The 21,931-nt window shown below is 32.7% G+C and overlaps 1 protein-coding gene across 1 annotated transcript; it reads left to right on the plus strand.

Moving 5' to 3' along the window:
• The first annotated feature begins 4,529 nt into the window (after positions 1 to 4,529).
• LOC127731986 (protein SPEC3-like) lies at positions 4,530 to 21,931 on the plus strand. The gene is made up of 3 exons (XM_052240991.1): positions 4,530 to 5,058; positions 18,449 to 18,634; positions 19,498 to 21,931. The coding sequence occupies exons 1-3, from the start codon at positions 4,929 to 4,931 to the stop codon at positions 19,899 to 19,901; spliced, it is 720 nt and encodes a 239-aa protein (XP_052096951.1). The 5' UTR covers positions 4,530 to 4,928; the 3' UTR covers positions 19,902 to 21,931.

The following is a 21,931-nucleotide window of genomic DNA, read 5'->3' on the forward strand; positions in this document are numbered from 1 at the left end:
CATTCTTTATTGGTACTCACAATTTCCAACCTGAAGTGATCTTGCATTATACTGACCGACGTTTAAAAGTGATCATCTCATCCTTTCATCGATCTTGAGATTAGATTTTCTCACTTTAATCATCATGAAATTTGTGACAAGCAGGACAACTTTTCATTTCCTATTGTCAGTTTTCCTTTCTTTTATGTTGATGAAGTGTATACATTTTTCAGTTGGATCGATGTGCACGCAATCGTAGTGACGAATCAGATTGAAATAACCACAAAATTGCCGTTGACAAATACATTCAAGGGGAAAACTTACGCAGCTACTTCGACGGCTGTTTTAATTCTATTAATGGCACAGAACTGTTAGCTCAGATCAGTGTATATACATGCGTATGTATTTTGTTGGTTTAACTGTTTAACCTTGATATATCGACCATGAATCTGACAGTTCTAATTTGTTTTTCCCCCTTTTAACCGTATAACAAATACTTCACTTCAAATTAACGAAGAAGAATGTTTTGAGACCTCATTGACAAACATTGGCTTACAGTTAATGTCATTTGTCAGCTTCCAAACTGACTGCTAGGACATTTTATTTTTACCTTCTCGACTATTTACAAACTAGATGTACCCCATACCTAATCACAAACTGATACATTGTCGACGCCGCTGCCGACGACGACGACGTCGCCAGAAACAGCACGCATAAGTCTGGCTTTTTTTACTTTGTCGATTCGAGTCAATAAAAATTTAGTTCAGGTGTATCATAATTTAAAGTGCAAATGTCCAATCAAAAAACGCAAACGTCCTGCGCCGGGACATTTGCGCTTTAAACTATGTTGCACCTGAACTAAATTGACCGGACATTTGCGCTCTATCTCTACCTATGATAGTTAATCGTAACCAAATTAAACAAAGTCATGGAAAGATATTCACATATCTTTTGAAAGTTCTTCTGAACAAACGACAAAATCAGAAAAGAATTATTCGGGTAAACGTTAGACAAAACGAAGTTTTTATGGATGGAACTTTAAATTTTGTCCTGAATTCCTCAATCAGCATTTATAATACAGTTCGTGGATTTAAAATTGGAAACTATATTATTTTGCGTGGATATTCCGTGAACTGTACCATCATGGCTTATCTAGTAAGCGTGTTTTAATTTGTGAAGACCGAAATTTGATTTTTTTAAACCACCTGCTATTCATGTTGTCTTTTAGAAAGAGTTATGGTTGATACAAGGAAATTATTACTTCCATTCCCCATCTTGAAGTGTTGTCGTTATCATCTGACACAAGCATGATGACCAAAACTGAAGTCTTTTGTGTTTTTGATATTAAAATTAATGATCTTTTAAACTTTTAACCATAATAAAACTCAAATGTTGTGTTGCTATTTAAAGCGCTAATGTCCTATTGAAAAAGGGCCAAATGTCCTTTTTTAAAAAGCGCAAATGTCCATTAAAAAAAGCACAAATGTCTATAAAAAAAGCGCAAATGTCGTTTCAAAAAGCAAAAACGTCCCGCGCCGCAGTAAAAGGTATGATTATATCATAACTATTTCTCAGGGAATAACAGCATAATTGCTTTAAAACTTTTTTAATAAACTTTTGTATATTGGATCCTGAATTTTAATTAGTTTATGGCTAGTATTTGTATTTGTCATATTTTTCATTATCAGACACCGTCCAACCTGGGAATAGTATACTGACAATATATTATGACCCGGGTCCGATTGAATGCATTAAGTTGCAGATTTTATCGTACATAAATATAAATAAGCAGATGTGGTATGAGTGCCAATGAGACAACTATCCATCCAAGTCACAATGTGTAAAAAGTAAACAATTATAGGGCAAAGTACGGCCTTCATCACGGAGCCTTGGCTCGCACCGAACAGCAAGCTATAAAAGCCCCCAAAATGACTAGTGTAAAACAATTCAAACAGGAAAACCAACGGTCTAATATTTATAAAAAACGAGAAACACTTATGAACCACACCAACAAACGACAACCACTGAACAACAGGCTCCTGACTTAGGACAGGTGCATAAAAATGCAGCGGGTTTAAACGTTTTAACAGGCGCCAACCTTCACCCTAACCTGAAACAGTGGTGTAACATTACAACATAAAAAGACACACAATAAAATATCAATTGAAATGGCTTAAATCTTTGTATCTATGAAAGAATTTAGTAAATGTTTTAAGTAATTTATGGTAACGAAGTCCTAGTTAAGTCGCACTGACTGTTCCAGACCACAATTATCCTCAAGTCCACTGACCTTTTTCAAGTATTGGTCTTCTCGAAGTATAATTTCTCTCTTTCTCCTTGATACGTGATATAAGAATATTTATTAATCCAATCAAGGGCCCTTGATGTGCAGCATGACATGTATACACACAAAACAATACATTGTGATTTGTAACAGAAAAACATTTTTTACATTGAAATGAAATATTAAAAGTTCACTTAGATGTTATCATGACAGAGCTACATATATATATTCATTTTATATAAATCATGTACATTTAATTCCAGGCACGACCAGAACCATAAAATCATTACAATAATCATCGTCATTATGTATATTAACTTACATTCGTCTAACATCTAGATATTTCCCTAAATATTTTAAGACAGACAAGTTTTCATTAGTAAATAACCAAACAAATTTTGCCTCATTTGAGCGATATGAAAAATTAGGACAAATACTGTTTATCTTCTTGAAAATATCTCCCTATCAACTTTGTATGCTGGACAACTAGTAATAAAATGTTGTTCATCTTCAACCAAATTAAGGGTACATTTCTTACAAAGCCTTTGATCTCTTTCTATATGTAAAGTTTTATACCTGTCTCTTTCTATTTTGAGATTATGGGCACTGATTCTGATTTTACATATGACACTTCTCAATTGAAAATTGTTTGAAGATAGATAAATTTCTTTATAAAAAACAAGTTTTTAGTTTGAAATAAGTATCTAATTTACTACTTTTTTTATCTGTTCTTTTTGTGTTCCAAATTTTTACAAAACTATTACAAAGTTTTTGCTTAACTGACTTGATAAAAAAGTTTAGCTTTACCTCCAAATTTTGAATATTCAGCTTTTTAAAAATGTAATTTATGGATGAATACCAGCATTCAATATTATTAGTAACCATGTTTTTGTAACACATATAGGTGTCATACAGTAAACTACTTTTCATATTTTTTTTATTATAAACCTGTATTTCAACATTGATAATACAACTGAAAAATATAAAGGGAATCTACCAAGTTCTCCTAACACAGCTAAGTTAGAAGACTTTTTGTTTACACCTAAAATATACTTCATATATCTTGAATTGGATTTATCTAAAAAAATCATTAATATAAATGTGCTGTACTAAATATTCACTTTCTTTCTGGCATGCTGCAGAGCTATTTTTAAACATACCTGTAATTTCACTGCCATACATTAAAATAGGTTTTATTGTACGGTCATATATATGTATAGAGTAGAAATACTTGGATTGGAAGATGATAAAGATCTTTGCAATTTGAATACTGTTACAGCTTTTAGTGATTTTTTGTATAATTCTTCCTTTCCTTGCTTAAAAAGTCCACTAGATATAAATTTTAAACCTAAATACTTATAACTGTTAAGACATTCTATAGTATCTTCCTCGAAATAGAAATATTCTTTTAAAAGTTTACAAGGTTTATTAAATATAATAACTTTGGTTTTAGATAGATTGACCTCTATAAACACCATTAAAATTTGGATAAACCATCAAGTCGTAACTTTGGTTTTAGATAGATTGACCTCTATAAACACCATTTAGTACAACATTTGTATAAACCATCAAGTCGTTGATATATTATCAATATGACTATTCCATTCCCCGTTGCTACTAGAGGTTACGCCGTAGAAGACAGTGTCTATGGGTGTATAGTAACTGGAATATTTGCTATTCTGTTGAATGCCTTTATTTTAGCTTAATTGACATAAAATGAAAATAGAAACAATTTCGTGTTGAATTCCGCCTTGAAGTTACATAGTCTTATCAATGCTAAGGGGTTACCCATTCATTTGATCTGAGAAGCCGGAGCAGGAGGATTTTGGAAATGAATATTTAGAGCCTTTCCTGGGCTGGCATTAATAACTAGAAAAATAACTGTTCCCAAGACTGTATGAAAATGAAGTCTACCTAATAAAATGCATCAATATATATGCAGGAAGAGTTGTGTACCTGTAAGCGTACTTTCATTCCGCCGTGTATTTATTCCGGGTAACTGTTTTTCACTAGAGAATATTGGATGTAAATAGTGTGAAAGCGTCGATCTTGATATCGATGTTTTGTTTATATTAGACCTGTTTATTGTTTACATAAATAAATGGGTTAAAATTAAAATAATTTTCAAGGAACCAGTTTAATTATTCTGAGTCAATCTAGTAAATAACATTGATGATGACGAGGAGGATATTTTTATAACTCAAAATACTTATAAATGATCAGGACATTGAACTTGATATACACCAAATTTAAAGGGGGGGGGGGGGGGGGGGCTAGGATGAAATTTGAAAAAAATAGGCAGGACAGGAGTTTTGAGTAAAAAAAAAGGCAGGATGAGATTATTTGCAAAAAAAAAGGCAGGATGACAATTTATGTAAAAAAAAAAGTCAGGAAAAACTAAAAAAAAAGGTAGGACCTTATAGAGTGAAAAATAAAAAGACAGGACCGAATAGAGGGAAAAATAAATAGGCAGTACAAATTTTTTATCCTAATATAAATATTTTTGTTGAGTTGTTCATATTTCCCGCTAGTTTTAACTTTAAAAAAATGTAAGTTACCTGTTACTAAAAATAACCAAATCAATAAAGCGTGATCAATTTTTACATGTTAGTGTATTAGTGTATTCAATACACATACACAGAAGTAAACAAAACAAGGAAAGAAAATGGGACTAGGAGAAGGTAGTGGTTGCAGGCCCAGGGCTAGGGCTAAGAAAGACAGGAAATATATTCCGGCAATGCCCATGCCCCTGGCAGTAATATGTTGTATATTAAATTTTCTAGTTCCAGGTATAGGTGAGTAATACAAATTATGTCATTCTGATTCATATTTTATGTGAAAGTGTCAACACGCATTGCATATGCACATTTATAGTAAAATTGAACGTATCGTGCATGTGGAATTTCATTCACTATCATTAGTAGTGTGAGGTATACATGTATTATTAAAGTGAGAGTCCAAATGACTTATATATATCTGGATATGAGCAACTAAAGGCCTATAGGTCACGTATATATGAATAGAGATGTCAATAGTCTAAATAATTTTGAATATTTATTACAAAACATTTACCCGGTATATCAATTATTTTTTAGATAAATACAATTCTAGGTTTGAAATGATAAGGTGTAAATAAAAAGTCCTCTAACTATAAAGCTGTTCTAGAAGAGCTTGGTAGAATCTCCTTATATTTTTCAGTTGTATTATCTTTGCTAAAATATTCCACTGAAATATTGGTTTAGAATATAAAAATATGGAACAAGGCTTACTGTCTGATACCTCCTATATTTTTAACAAAATATGTTTAATAGTAATATAGAATGCTGGTATTCATCTATATATATATATATGTTGTGTACAAGTTATTATTTTGTACAAATTATAATGTGTACAATAAAAACGTACAAATTATAATTTGTTTAAAAAGTTCTTGTACACATTATAATTTGTACAAAAAACTTAATTTCACTTATAACTTGTACAACAGTACTTAATATAGATAACTTTTATACGACCGCAAAAATTTTTTGCGGTCGTATATTGGTATGACATTGGCGTCGTCGTCCGAAGACACATTGGTTTTCGCACTCTAAACACTCTAAACAGTTAAGGAATAAGGGGGCCAAAAAGGGGCTAAAAATAAGCATTTTTGTAACTTCCAGACATAACTTGTGTGCTAGTGTATGAATCTCTCTGACATTGTACAACAAGGTTACATATCACACAGGGAATGCTGGGATTGATTTTGGGGGTAATTGCCTCAAAATATTAGGAATTAGGGGCCAAAAAAGGGGCAAAAAACAAGCATTTTTCTAGTTTAATGACAATAACTTGTGTGTAAGTGTATGGATCTTTCTGAAATTGTACTACAAAGTTCCATTTCATAAAGGGAATTGAGTTTGGGGGTAATTGTCTGAAACGTTTAGGAATGAGGGGCCAAAAAGGGGCCAAAAATAAGCATTTTTCTAGTTTCCAGACAATAACTTGTGTTCAAGTTGTATGGACCTCTCTGAAATTGTACTGCAAGGTACCATACCACAAATTGAAGGCTGTGATTGATTTTGGGGGTAATTGCTTCAAAATTTTAGGAATTAGGGGCCAAAAAAGGGGCAAAAAACAAGCATTTTTCTTGTTTTAGGACAATAACTTGTGTGTAAGTGTATGGATCTTTATGAAAGTGTACTACAAGGTTCCATATCACAAAGGGAAAGCTGGGTTTGAGTTTGGGGGTAATTGTCTTAAACGTTTAGGAATTTGGGGCCAAAAAGGGGCCAAAAACAAGCATTTTTCTAGTTTCCAGACAATAACTTGTGTTCAAGTGTATGAATCTCTCTGAAATTGTACTGCAGGTACCATACCACAAAGGGAAGGCTGGGATTGAGTTTGGGGGTGATGAGTCATAAGGGGGTTCAAAAAATTGGGGGGGGGGGGATTTTTTTTTCTTTAAAATTTTCCATTTTGAATTGGTTATTTCTGATTTATATATAAAAGCAAATAATAATGATATGGTTTGAATAGGTAAATTAAAAAATTTTAAGTTCTTAGACCACATTTATTCTGTGTTAGAAACCTGTGCTGTGTCAAATATTTAATCACAATCCGAATTCAGTGCTGTATCAAGCTTGAATGTTGTGTCTATACTTGCCCCAACTGTTCAGGGTTCGACCTCTGCGGTCGTATCAAGCTGCGCCAAGCGGAGCATTTTATTTACAGTAATTAATATAGATCATTTTTTACAGTAATTAATATAGATATTTTTTTTCAATATGCTTAGCAGACAAATAAATGGGAAAATATGAACTTTAAACAATTTACCGCATATTTATCAATGTGAGATTTAAAACTTTAAAACAACAAAATTGTTAAAGATTTTTAGGAATTTAACTTTTTAAGAAAGACAACCGAGCCCATTCATGTAAAACCAATGCAATTTTTAAAGTCATATTGATTCATTTATATTGCATTGAGGTTAAAATTGAACTCCTGTTCTCTGGTCTTTCGAATGGTCATTTGCAATAGATAAAGTTATAGTGTTCAATAAAATGGCCAGTATTGTTGATCAACATTTTAAATCAGCAATTTGCTTAGAATAACACATCAAAGCACAACCATCTTTATACTAAGGAAAAATTGCATAAAAATAACAAAGAACTCAAAAAGTATTTTGCAAACGTTTCTGTATCTGTATCGTTACGTCGAAGGTACCAATTCTGGCTTTAACTCGACGGGAGAGAGAGCGCCTATTGACGGTGTTAGAGAGCTGTTTTGAAGCTCTCAACTGACTTGGCGCACACTATGTCTTCTTCCAGTTGGTTCCAATGAATCACGGTCTTAACGAAGAATGAGTTCTTAAATTGCTCAGTTTTGCAGTTTGTTTGTTCAATTGCCTTTGAATTGTTCTTAACCGAGTTGTTTACTATGTTAGTACTTTCAAAGTCTACAAAGCGTTTCGGTTTGATAATCCTTTTGGTTTTGCTCTTTACCAAAAATTCGTCAGGTTTGATAGCTGGGACCAAACCCTCAACCACTTTGTACAGAAATACCAGCCTTTGGCTTGTTCTTCTGAACTGCAGGTTAGCCGAGAAGCAATACGCATATTTACAACCAACTGTGAACAGTGTATCCTGAAACGAAAACGTACTGAAATATCAAAACTTGTTGTTAAACCTATAATTTCTGCTGACTTCAACTGTAGAGAGCAGGTTGACCTTGTAGACCTTCAATCTGTCCCCGACAATGAATTTAAGTGGATAATGCACTATCAAGATCACCTGACCAAATTTAGTGTTCTTAGAGCTCTGAAATCTAAGAGAGCTGCTGGAGTTGCTGATCAATTAAGTACTTGACAATTTTCTTCTATTTGGTGCACCACATATCCTCCAAAGCGATAATGAGAGAGAGTTCACCAGGCATGGGGTAATGCTAATTTGTAATTGTAATGCCCTGTAATGCATTACATTTCCCCAAGTAACGCATGTAATGTGTAATGCTAAATTTTTTTGCTTTACATGTAATTGTACACCTGACAAAAACAACTAATTAGTTTTTATACGACCGCAAAAAAATTTTTGTGGTCGTATATTGGTATGACGTTGGCGTCGTCGTCGTCGTCGTCGTCGTCGTCGTCTGGCGTCGTCCGGCGTCGTCCGAAGACACATTGGTTTTCGCACTCTAACTTTAGTTTAAGTGAATGGATCTCTATGAAATTTTACCACAAGGTTCAATACCACAAAAGAAAGGTTGGGATTGATTTTTGGGGTTATGGTACAAACAGTAAAGGAATTAGGGGCCAAAAAGGGGCCAAAAATAAGCATTTTTGTAACTTCCAGACATAACTTGTGTGTTAGTGTATGGATCTCTCTGACATTGTACCACAAGGTTCCATATCACAAAAGGAATGCTGGGATTGATTTTGGGGGTAATTGCCTCAAAATTTTAGGAATTAGGGGCCAAAAAAGGGGCAAAAAACAAGCATTTTTCTAGTTTCATGACAATAACTTGTGTGTAAGTCTATGGATCTTTCTGAAATTGTACTACAAGGTTCCATATCACAAAGGGAAAGCTGGAATTGAGTTTTGGGGTAATTGCCGAAACCTTTTAGGAATTGGGGGCCAAAAAGGGGCCAAAAATAAGCATTTTTCTAGTTTCCAGACAATAACTTGTGTTCAAGTGTATGGATCTCTCTGAAATTGTACTGCAAGGTACCATACCACATAGGGAAGGCTGGGATTGATGATGGGGGTAATTGCCTCAATATTTTAGGAATTAGGGGCCAAAAAGGGGCAAAAAACAAGCATTTTTTCTAGTTTCAGGACAATAACTTGTGTGTAAGTGTATGGATCTTTCTGAAATTGTACTACAAGGTTCCATATCACAAAGGCAAAGCTGGGTTTGAGTTTGGGGGTAATTTCCCTAAACGTTTAGGAATTTGGGGCCAAAAAGGGGCCAAAAAACACATTTTTCTAGTTTCCAGACAATTACTTGTGTTCAAGTGTATGGATCTCTCTGAAATTGTACTGCAAGGTACCATACCACAAAGGGAAGGCTGGGATTGAGTTTGGGGGTGATGAATCATAAGGGGGTTCAAAAAATTTGGGGGGGGGGGGGGGTATCCTTTTTTTTCTTTTTTTCCTTTTTTTTTCTTTTAAAATTTTCCATTTTATGTTGTTTATTTCTGATTTATATTTAAAAGCAAATAATAATGATATGGTAGGAGATACACACCAAACAGGATGTGTAAATTATTATATAATTAGTATTGTGCAATAGCAAGAAATTTTCAATTGCACAGTATTGCACAATAGCAAGAAATATTCAATTGCACAGTATTGCGCAATAGCAAGAAATCTTCAATTGCACAGTAGCAAGAAATATCCAATAGCACAATATTGCGCAATAGCAAGAAATTGTCAATTGTACAGTATTGCACAATAGCAAGAAATATTTAATTGCACAGTATTGTGCAAAAGAAGATACTTCTTATAAATTGCTTATTTCTTGACCAATTTCAATGGGGTTTTATTCTTGAATTCTTGGGGTTCTTTAATATTCTGAATCTAACCGTGTATTTAGTTTTTGGATTTTGGGCCCCGTTTTTAAATTGGTCCACATTGAGGTCCAAAGGGTCCAAAATTAAACTTTGTTTGATTTCATCAAAAATTGAATTATTGGGGTTCTTTGATATGCCGAATCTAACCGTGTATTTAGATTCTTAATTTTTGGTTCTGTTTTCAAATTGGTCTACATTAAGGTCCAAAGGGTCCAAAATTAAACTTAGTTTGATTTTAACAAAAATTGAATTCTTAGGGTTCTTTGATATGCTGAATCTAAACATGTATTTAGATTTTTGATTATGGGCCCAGTTTTCAAGTTGGTCCAAATCGGGGTCCAAAATTAAACTTTGTTTGATTTCAACAAAAATTGAATATATCGGGTTCTTTGATATGCTGAATCTAACCATGTATTTAGATTTTTGATTTTTGGGCCCCTTTATCAGCTTTGTCCAAATTGAGGTCAAAAGGGTCCAAAATTAAACTTTGTTTGATTTCATCAAAAATTGAATTCTTGGGGTTCTTTGATATGCTGAATCTAACCGTGTATTTAGATTCTTAATTTTTGGTTCTGTTTTCATATTGGTCTACATTAAGGTCCAAAGGGTCCAAAATTAAACTTAGTTTGATTTTAACAAAAATTGAATTCTTAGGGTTCTTTGATATGCTGAATCTAAACATGTATTTAGATTTTTGTCGAGCCTTCGACTTTTGTCGAAAAAGCGAGACATAGCGATCCTACATTCCGTCGGCGTCGTCGTCGTCGTCGTCGTTGTCGTCGGCGGCGTCCACAAATATTCACTCTGTGGTTAAAGTTTTTGAAATTTTAATAACTTTCTTAAACTATCCTGGATTTCTACCAAACTTGGACAGAAGCTTGTTTATGTTCATAATATTATATTCAAAAGTAAATTTTGTAAAAAAAAAATTCCATTTTTTCCGTATTTTACTTATAAATGGACTTAGTTTTTCTGCCAGGAAACATTACATTCACTCTGTGGTTAAAGTTTTTGAAATTTTAATAACTTTCTTAAACTATCCTGGATTTCTACCAAACTTGGAAAGAAGCTTGTTTATGATCATAAGATAGTATCCAGAAGTAAATTTTGTAAAAAAAAAAATCCATTTTTTCCGTATTTTACTTATAAATGGACTTAGTTTTTCTGCCAGGAAACATTACATTCACTCTGTGGTTAAAGTTTTTAAAATTTTAATAACTTTCTTAAACTATCCTGGATTTCTACCAAACTTGGAAAGAAGCTTGTTTATGATCATAAGATAGTATCCAGAAGTAAATTTTGTAAAAAAAAAATTCCATTTTTTCCGTATTTTACTTATAAATGGACTTAGTTTTTCTGCCAGTTAACATTACATTCACTCTGTGGTTAAAGTTTTTAAAATTTTAACAACTTTCTTAAACTATCCTGGATTTGTACCACACTTGGACAGAAGCTTGTTTATGATCAAAAGCTAGTATCTAGAAGGAAATTTTGATAAAATTTTGTTCCATTTTTTCCGTATTTTACTTATAAATGGACTTAGTTTTTCTTCCAGTCAACATTACATACAGTCTGCAGTTTAAGTATTTAAAACATTTATTAGATTCATAAATTATCCTGGATTTTTACCAAACTTGGACAGAAGCTACTTACAATCAAAAGATAGTATAGAGAGGAATATTCTTATTTATTTTTTTCCACATTTTTGTTGAGCCTGCGATTAACAGTAAAAGTAGGCGAGACACTGGGTTCCGCGGAACCCTTACGAATTTTTGATTATGGGCCCGGTTTTTAAGTTGGTCCAAATCGGGGTCCAAAATTAAACTTTGTTTGATTTCAACAAAAATTGAATATATGGGGTTCTTTGATATGCTGAATCTAACCATGTATTTAGATTTTTGATTTTTGGGCCCCGTTATCAGCTTTGTCCACATTGAGGTCAAAAGGGTCCAAAATTAAACTTTGTTTGATTTCATCAAAAATTGAATTCTTGGGGTTCTTTGATATGCTGAATCTAACCATGTATTTAGATTTTGGATATTGGACCATAATAGGTGAATGTCCAATTTAAAATTTTTTAAAGTTCTTAGACCACATTCATTCTGTGTCAGAAACCTATGCTGTGTCAAATATTTAATCACAATCCAAATGCAAAGCTGTATCAAGCTTGAATGTTGTGTCCATACTTGCCCCAACTGTTCAGGGTTCGACCTCTGCGGTCGTATCAAGCTGCGCCCTGCGGAGCATTTTATTATAGCAATCAATTCCTTTCTTTTGACAAGTGAATTTGTGATTTTAAAGTAATTAATTATCATCGAGAATAAGTTAACAATATAATAAAAAAACATAATGGTAGAATAAATTCCTTACAACATTTCTGTTATTTCTTTTTTTGAGAAAACACAGAGGTGTACTACTTCGAAACACAAAAGCCTGACCGAGAAGAACAATCAAACTTGGCAAACTTTGTAAATCTGGTATTCAGAAATAGCAATTAAATGACCCAAAGCAAAACAAAACTTTAGATTCACTTTTCGAGTATATTGCTAGAAGTGATTAACTCTCATTTTCAACTGTTGAAAGTCAAAAGTTTAAATTCTTTATAGAAAATCTTAACCCAAAATTTCAAATTTCAAATTCCAATACATCTCTCATCTAAATTGATACAGACTAAGGCCAGGGATGTATGTCAAAAATTGTATGATAACCTTCAGGAAGCTGATCAAATTTGTTTGACCGTTGTCATTTGGTCAATTGGGCAACGAAAGGGATTTTTATAATACCTATTTTTAGAATACTTACCAAGATTGCAGTATAACATGCTGTATATATGTTTCTTTTGATAATAACATTTATAAAATGTAATGTGTAATATAATGCATTACTTTAGTAAAGTAATTGTAATTTAATGCATTACTTTCCAAAATACATGTAATTGCAATTGTAATATAATGCCCCTTTTGTCCAAGTGAATGTAATGTAATGCATTACATTTCAATGTAATTCGGCCCATGCCTGGAGTTCACTGCATATATAATCACTGAACTGAAATCGTTATGGACAAAATAAGTAATAGTTAATGGGCGACCAAACCATCTGCAAAGTCAAGGTTCTGTGGAACGAGCAAACGCAGACATCAAAGAAATGCTTATAACATGGATGAATGATAATGACACACGACAGTGGTCTGAAGGTTTGCGCTTTGTACAATTTCAGAATAATTGATCATATCACAAAGTAATCGATCATATCACAGGGTAATTGATCAGTCGCCTTATCATGCTCTGTTTGGTTCTGACCAAAGATAGGTTTGTCTTCATCTTATTTGCCCAAGAAACCTTTTTGTCAAATCTTGTAACTGCGGAAGATTTGGAGAAAGTGTTCGGAAAGGTTTCAGAGGAGAACAGTGAAATTGATGGCACGGATGAAAACACAGATGTTCAATCGATAGAATCAGAAAGAGAACCCAACGATTATGTGACTGATAGTGAAACTGGATCAACTAGTACAACTATTGAAGTTGAATCAGAGGATTTCGAAACCCCAATCATTCGTGCAAGAAAACGCGCATTGTCTGACCAACAAATCCAAGCCGATGTTCTAATAAGAAATACTAAACAAAATTGAGCGAGTTATCTGTTGGAGACAATGTTATCATCCCAATTCCACAGTAGGATCGAGAACCGACCAATCCGAGGAATATATAAGGTGTTGTTGTGGAAGTAAGAAATGTTGGCTATCGTGTAGGGACAATAGCTGGTAACTTATCAGGAGTCTTACGTAGAAACCAACTAGAATTTATTAATGACTCTTCTTTGTCCGTTACATAAGTTCCTGATTTACAACTTTCCCTGAGAGAAGCTGTGAAAAAAAAATTCAAAAACTGGTGGACAGGGTCATCTCTTGCAAATGTTAAGACAGTTGTAACAATTCCAAGTGTAAATGCAAAAAGCAGAATGTATTGTATAATTCGGGGTGTCATGATTCGCTCATCTGCTCCAACAAATAAGAGCATTGTATATTATTGTATAGTAGTGTAAATAGAGTTATCAGTGTGTTCATATTGATTCATAATTAAAATTAAATGATTTTTAACCGGATTTTCGAAGGAAAAATCGGTTATTGATTTGGGGATGTACGGCGGGCGGGCGGGCGGCTGCCAAACAGTGTCCGTTCATTAACATGAAAACGCTTTGACAATTTTTTTTTTCAAATTTAGATATGCTGTTTCCTGTGACTAGATGAAGGTCAAGTTCAATTTTCACGATTTTAGCTTTTCTCGTTGTTGAGTTGTAGCCCTTTTCAGTAGCCAAAAGTGGTACTTATTATGTGATTGAGTTATTTTCCTTTGAACAGAAATGGTTAATTATATATATGAAGTTTGATTACACTAAGCGTTTTTAAATAATTTCACCTGTTATCAGATTACAAAGTATATGGTAAATGTAGTTGGAGTGACAGATTTATTTGAACATTTTCTGTTTCCTAAGTGTTGATGATTATAAGCTCTGTAGGACAGTATAAATATAGTTAGAAATTTACTGTTCATTATTAGACATTTTGAAGATAATTACAGATAAGTTTTATAGATTTTTAAAAGACGTTGTATTAATGATAAATGGTATTTGGATTTTTTTTTTTTCTTTTCTTTGGTAAATTGTTTGAAGAATTTTGTGTTAGGTTTGTTTGTTATTCTGTATAAACATATTTTCTGAATGCTATATATATATATATTTTTTTATGAAGTGAACTCCTTTAAAAACTAAGCTTATATTGTCTATTAATAAACATATATTTAGATTTTTTTATTTTGGGCCCAGTTTTCAAGTTGGTCCAAATCGGGGTCCAAAATTAAACTGTTGTTGATTTCAACATAAATTGAATATATATAGGGTTCATTGAAATGCTGAATCTATACCTGTATTTATTTTCATTATTAATTAGATAATACCACATTGAGGTCCAAAGGGTCCTAAATTAAACTTTTTTTTAATTTCATCAAAAATTGAATTCTTGAGGTTCTTTGATATGCTGATTCTAACAATGTTTTAGTGGTTAAATCATATTTAATTTTAGAGAACTATTTTTGTTGTTTAGTCATCACTGGTTCATGGAAATAAGTTTGAGTTATTTCCCTTTGAACAGAAATGGTATATGGATTTTAGTCTATCAATGATCGCTCTGTTCGATTGATTTTAGTCATTAGTTGTCAAAAATGTCTTTATAACTATTTTTTTTAAGTCATGTGTGTTATGAAGGTAGATGTCACAGTCGTTATATGTATTTTATTTTTGTTTTCTGTGTTAATGTTTAATTTTTACTTGATCCTGTTTGGGGGTTCAGATTTGCAAATATCATTTTCATTATTAATTAGATAATAATCTATTTTGAATATTAAATCACAATCCAAATTCAGAGCTGTTTTAAGCTTAAATGTTGTGTCCATACTTGCTCAACTGTTCAGGGTTCGACCTCTGCAGGGAAATCCGGTTGGCTGTCACTCTGGCAGCCTCTTGTTTATCATTTGATTTGAAAACTTATTCGATGTAAAATTTTGTACAAGTTATAAGTGAAATTAAGTCTTATTTTGTACAAATTATAATGTGTACAGGCACTTTTTATACAAATTATAATTTGTACAAAATGAAAATACAAATTATAATTTTTACGTTTTTATCGTACACATTATAATTTGTACAAAATGATAACTTGTACACAACAAATACATTACATTTAAAAAAGGCTGAATATTCAAAATTCAGATGTATTGCTTAAATTTTTTATCAGTTTTATCACGTTTGGAACACAAATAGAACAGAAAAAAACTGGTAAATTAAATACTTGTTTCAATATAAAAACTTGTGTTTCTATAGAAATTTATCTATCTTTACCAATTTTCTGTTGAGAAGTGCCACATGTAAAATGGGAATTTTAAGAGACCCATAATCATGATGATCTTAACATAGAAAAAAAGACAGATACAAAACTTATTATATAGAAAAAGAACAAAGGCTTTGTAAATATGTATTGTAAATTTGGTTGGAAATGAACATTTTATTATTAGTTGTCCAGCATACAAGATGATAGAGATATTTTTCAATATGATAAACAATATTTTTCAGAACTTTTCAAATCTCTTAAATGAGGTAACATTTATTTGGTTATTTACTAATAAAAAAATTTCTGTCCTAAAATATTTCGGGAATTATATTATTAAATGTCTAGATGTTAGACGAAATGTGAATTTGTATACAGCATAATGATTAATATTGTAATTGTTTTTTGGTTCTGGTCATGTCTGGAATAAAATGTACATGATATATTTGGAATAAAGAAATTTATGTAGGTTTATAATTGTATGAACAATTAATATATTTCATTTAAATGTGAAAATATGTTACCAAATCATAGTGTAATGTTTGTTTATGTGAATGTCCTGCTGTCCATCAAGGGCCCTGAATTGGAACAATAAATATTCGTATTCTAATTCATTCTTATTACCTGCGTTGCCGAAAGGTGAAAGCAGGTATAGCAACCGCTCGACTCCGTCCGTCCGTCCATCTGGCCGTCTGAAAGTTTTCTCGGCTTCTATGAAGGGGAATGATTTATTATTTTGTCTGCATCTTGATAATGTTGAGTTATTGCGAGTAAGCAATTTATACATCCACTGTGCAGCCACTTCCTGTTTGCCGATAGTTTGAAATTTTACAACACTCATCGTAGAAGGAAAATTCTCGTCATGTTCTTGTCTTCACTGAAAGGGAATGATCAGTTGTGCTTCAGTATACATGCATGCAACCTCAATCAATAACATGCAGCGACACAGGTACAGACTCTGTATTTGTCTTGTATGAATATGTATACTGATGCTTATTTATGATTTTCCCACATGGTTTATATAAATAATCCCCAAATGGATACGAATACCTCAAGAAAATTCGAGAAAAAACATCGGCAACACTTAAACTGTAGAAGAAGATGTTTATTTTCCTATAAGAGCATAGTAAAATATACACAAGACAAAATTTTAGACAAAAATTTAAGGCGTTACAAGTCAGTGACAATTTGAACATGCCTCAGTCTTAACCCTCACATCCATTACTTCATCAATATGCCATACTAATTTGACTTGTGCATTTCTTTATGCTGAGAAACTAAACCACATTTGTATCGACTATTAACATGCAAGAACCATGTAAATCACCCACCTTGCCATTTAGCACCGTCCCTTTGTGCCTTTCACAATTTAGTTCTAAATAACAGAGAAGGAATCCAAATTATTAACGATCATTAACATTTTTTTTTATTGTTCATTCCATGTTGACCGCCTCGTTTTAACCTTTTATGTGTTACTTTCGCGTTAGACACCGACCCGAATTTCTCGTCAAATGTCACTTAAAGGGGCACTAGCTACGAGAAATATAAAAAAATTGAAATATGTTTTTTTTTGTTCAATCATTAATGAAAGTGAAATAGTAAAATAATTATTCGATTTTAGCAGCCATGCAGTATGGTTCAATTTTGTCAAAATAAGCTAAGAAACATTGATGATGAATTATTCACTTGCAAGTGAATAATTCGACCTCATTGAATCCGTATTCATGTGAACTTCAATTTAACCCCTTGGCTAGAGATGGATAAAGCATGCATTGTGCGTGTAAAGTTATTTACAGGAAAAGAATGTCAACATTGAAAGTGAAACAAAGGTAAATCATTTGATTGAATGATTCGATCCACAAATAATCATTCTTATACAGGTAAAAACGATGATAAACATATATTTTTAATAATATAAAATTAAACAGACCTAGAAAAATCCAATAGCACGAGTTCGCTTAATCTATTTATATCTATATTTATGTTTACATCGCTTATATGGTCATCGGATGACTCCGAAGGTCAACTCGATAGTTAATTAGTTGGCAACTAGAGTAAGACTAAAATACGCACGAAACGAAGCTACATAGTATCGATCTCGTGCCCTGTAAATTGTTTATTTTAGACTTTTAATAGTTTGGATAAATGTTTTACATTGTTATAAATCAAATATGAGAATTTGAGTCAAATCGGTGAACATGAATTTGACAGCTAGTGCCCCTTGGTATCATTGTCATGATTTAACATATATTTACAGTAAGGTCATAACTTGAGTAAGTGTCCTATTTTCTATACTTACCACGAGTTACAAGTCAGCTATCATGTCCGTCTAACAGTAATCACCTGACATTGACCTTGTGTTACACTTCAATGAACAACAATGTTTTTGTTGACTTATAAAAGGAGTAAAAGGCTCTCCGAAGTAATAGGTCAACTAAACATGGTTTGCAGTAAGTTATATAGACATGTCAATTTCGGTTAATTTTAGTAGACTCGGGACGGTTTTGACCATGGCATATTGTATAGACAAGTGCTTGAAGTTGAAGACCATATGTTGACTTCTAGATGTCTTGTCTTTTTATATTTTTGTTTGCCTTTTTGGGGTTGCTTTCTCTTTGACGTTTATCCCACATCTCCTTTTATCCATATTCACAGTATTTATTGAAAGGTTTTGCTGTTCATAGAATAAATTTTTAGAATAATTTAGAAAAGAAAATTTACATTTTCTCCCTTAAAGTAGTAACTATTTATCATTTCAGGTACAATTATAGCTGGTTTTTGTGTGTGTTGTTGTGCTAGAAATGAAGATATGACGTGTTGTGACAAGTTCTGTAGTTCCTTTCTTAGTGTTTTGTTTGGACTTTTACAAATTATACTCGCACCAGTACTTTTTGTTGGATGGGTATGGAGTTGTTTTTGGGGAGTTTCTTTCATTGGAATGTCAAGTGAGTATAAATGTAAAAACTATTAAAATCCTTGTTCTTTATTTCACAATATCTTAGAATAATCTTAATGATATTCATACAGTTTGTAGTATTAATGATATAAGCAAGTTAAACCTTCAAGCAAGTAAGGATCATAGTGCTCGAGATAAAATAAATATAGTGTGAACTATAAATGAATATTTGAAAGTAAATTATAAACTGACATTGTATAAAACAGTGATCGCATTCAGCGTGAGCTCTTGTAAAGTTTTTTCGTCAGGATTAAACCAAAACCTAATTTTTTTTATTCATAACAACTACTGTACAACATAAAAACAAAAGATACGAAGCACCGAAATAAGAGTATTCGCAGTTACTGAAAGCTAGTTGAAAGACAATTACAACTAATAAATAAATCATGTTCATCAGTCAGTACATATCCAACGGATTTAGTTATAGACGCCATAAACAGTATAAGAAACACATGACCTTGTGCAATGCCAAAATATAAGAAAACAGGATCGACAGGATGTAGGATCACGAGTTCTTACAAAAACATTTTCACTAATAGTCGGTAATAAAGCAGGTGATCAATCAATATTGAAGTACTGTGCATACAAGTAGTCAATTAAAATTATTAAATAAATGTGTTGCATGTATATAACGTTCTAAATCTCATCCTAGATTAACAAAATAATGTCAAAACAGCTAATAATCTTATTTTACAGTTTGTAATAGTAATAGGGGAACTGCTTAAAATAAAATTGTCATGTCATTACGCAAGTGGACCCTGGCGCGGTAGTAAAATGACCCCATTGTGTGATTTTATTTAAACTTTGCAAGATCAGACAAGACGTTATATATTATTTTTGTACATTTTGTAGAGGAATATTATCATGATAATAAACCATTTGACGATGAACAACCAAACACCGTAGTAACCAGTCAACCTGGTGCAAATGCCCATAATCTTGGTCAGTGGAGTTCACCGCCTGGAGGACCATATGGTGGACAGCCTGGTCCAAGTCAAGGATATTATCCACAAGGGGGTCAGTATCCTGGACAGACTGGCCCAGGACCCGGATACTTTCCAGGAGGACATACAGGATATCCACAAGGACAATCTAATCAATTGCCTGTTTCTCCATCTGCACCTCCGGCGGAAGACGGCATGGGATATCCACAACCAGGATATCATGAGCCACCACCAGGATATCATGAACCACCTCCAGGATATCATGAGTCACCACCTCCTTATGATGTCAATGATCCACATCCAAAGAAATAATATTCAAATGAACTCTTTCGTGATCGAGTATAATATTCCGAATGCCGGGAATATGTACTGAGGGTTAATATCAATGCAAATATCTTTTTGTTAAACGGTGCTTTTAAACCAGTTTGACTAAGCCATACCCCACTTTCCACTTGCGTTTGTAGGAGGGGGCTGGCTTTAGTCAGACTGCTTACCATTCCTTATCGGTGTGAACTTGTTTTGTAAGAAAAAGATCTGAGAAATGTGAGAGTCTATCAATTTTACACACTGTTTTAAATATATTGTCCTTATACTGTTTAGTATTCTTTTGTTTTAAATCACATCATCACTGACGTACTCGACGTTCATCGGTGGTAAAGTTTTTAGGGAATATCTACATTAACTGAATGTTACTATTTATTTTCAAGAGGCTACGCCGCTGAATCTTATCCGATATAATATTTAGACTACCATATACCTTACTACAAGGGAAGATAGTTTTATGGTAGAACCGATTTCCACTTTTAGTTTTACTCACATTGTCAAAACCGGAAAGTTGTTAAACCTACTAGTATTCGAATATTTAAGAGCCTATATGTAATATTCCCTTACAAATCATAAACAATTATACGTATTTCATTCAAATTAAAATGTTTTTCATAGCTTCATATTGCTTTGGAAGACAATGTTACAAATTTCACTCCCTATTATCGGCAATTGGTACGGCAGATGCAAATACTGATCAAAATATGGTGTACACGGTTTCAAAATCCATTTATTGCAACTCGATAGGGAAAAAGCCGACACAATCTGCTGAAAACGTATGCCAAGCAATTGTTGTTAATATAGCTCCTATTGTTTCTGCCGTACCGATAGCTGGTGAAAGAGTGTAAATGTTTTGTTAAATTTGCATCAATGGACGCCTGTAGCCAAAATAATTTAATGTGTATACAAATGACATGTTATAGCTTTACTTTACTTCTTACAGAACTTCGGCTTTGGTTAATAATGTGCTTGTTAATTTTTGGATTATCTAAATATTATAAAAAAAAAATTGAAATTGCAGTTTTGAGTCATCTTGGGCAGTTATAATTTGGTCGAATAAGCGAAAATTAACTGACATGGTGTTAAACCTTAAAATACACATATGAATCTTTAGTGCTGTAATCTTAAGAAAATATTGGAGTCTTTTAGTAAATGGTCAGTGGTGTGAAATAAATCCAAGGGAAGTTTTATTTAAACTTAGTTAATGATGTTTCATGTAGTTTACAGTTACACTACTAGTAGATTATATCATTTTTATTTTTTCTCTGATTATTATTGAATGTAATTATTAATGTTAAGGCATTGTGTTCCATCCCAAGGGAATGGTATTAGTGAAGGGTTGAATATTTCTCTTGTCAAAAAATTATTATCGGACACCTTCGAGGCAAACAAAAACGTTTCATAACTACATATCGTCACTCCGATGTTGGTACAATAATTGTCGGGGTGGGGTTCAAAATGAATCAGATAACAGTCGAATTTTATTCTTATTGTTGAACCGGGCACCCCTCGGGATAAGCCTTGCCGTGTCTCTCTTCTGTTGTATTATTATTATGTATGTCTGCGCCGTATGAATGAGTTTGCTTTCATCAGTGAAATGGTTACATGTAACATGGCAGATGTCTTTAAATCTCTAATATATAATACAATTCATTTATAAATCGTTATACCATGTAAGGAACAACCACATAATGTTCAGGGAATGCAGGAAACGTCGATAGCACTTTTTGCGTGTGTGATTGAGTTTTCAAGGTGTTTGTGATCGACTTTGAACGATTATTAGAGGTTTTGTAAAGTGCATTATATTTAATAACTGGCATACACTTATTATTTAAAACAGGACATTTGTATATTTTTTAATATTATTTAACTGGCATAACTAATTTGTCTGCATAACGTTTTTATGTATGTATATTGTTAATGAATCACACACTAGTCTTGTACAAAGTGCATTTTTTATATTTCCATTGTTATATTTTATGACTTTTTTTTTTTTATTAATAAAAGAAGTGATAAGA

This window comes from Mytilus californianus, unplaced genomic scaffold (genome assembly GCF_021869535.1).
Source record: "Mytilus californianus isolate M0D057914Y unplaced genomic scaffold, xbMytCali1.0.p SCAF_1, whole genome shotgun sequence".
Classification (NCBI taxonomy): Eukaryota; Metazoa; Mollusca; class Bivalvia; order Mytilida; family Mytilidae; genus Mytilus; species Mytilus californianus.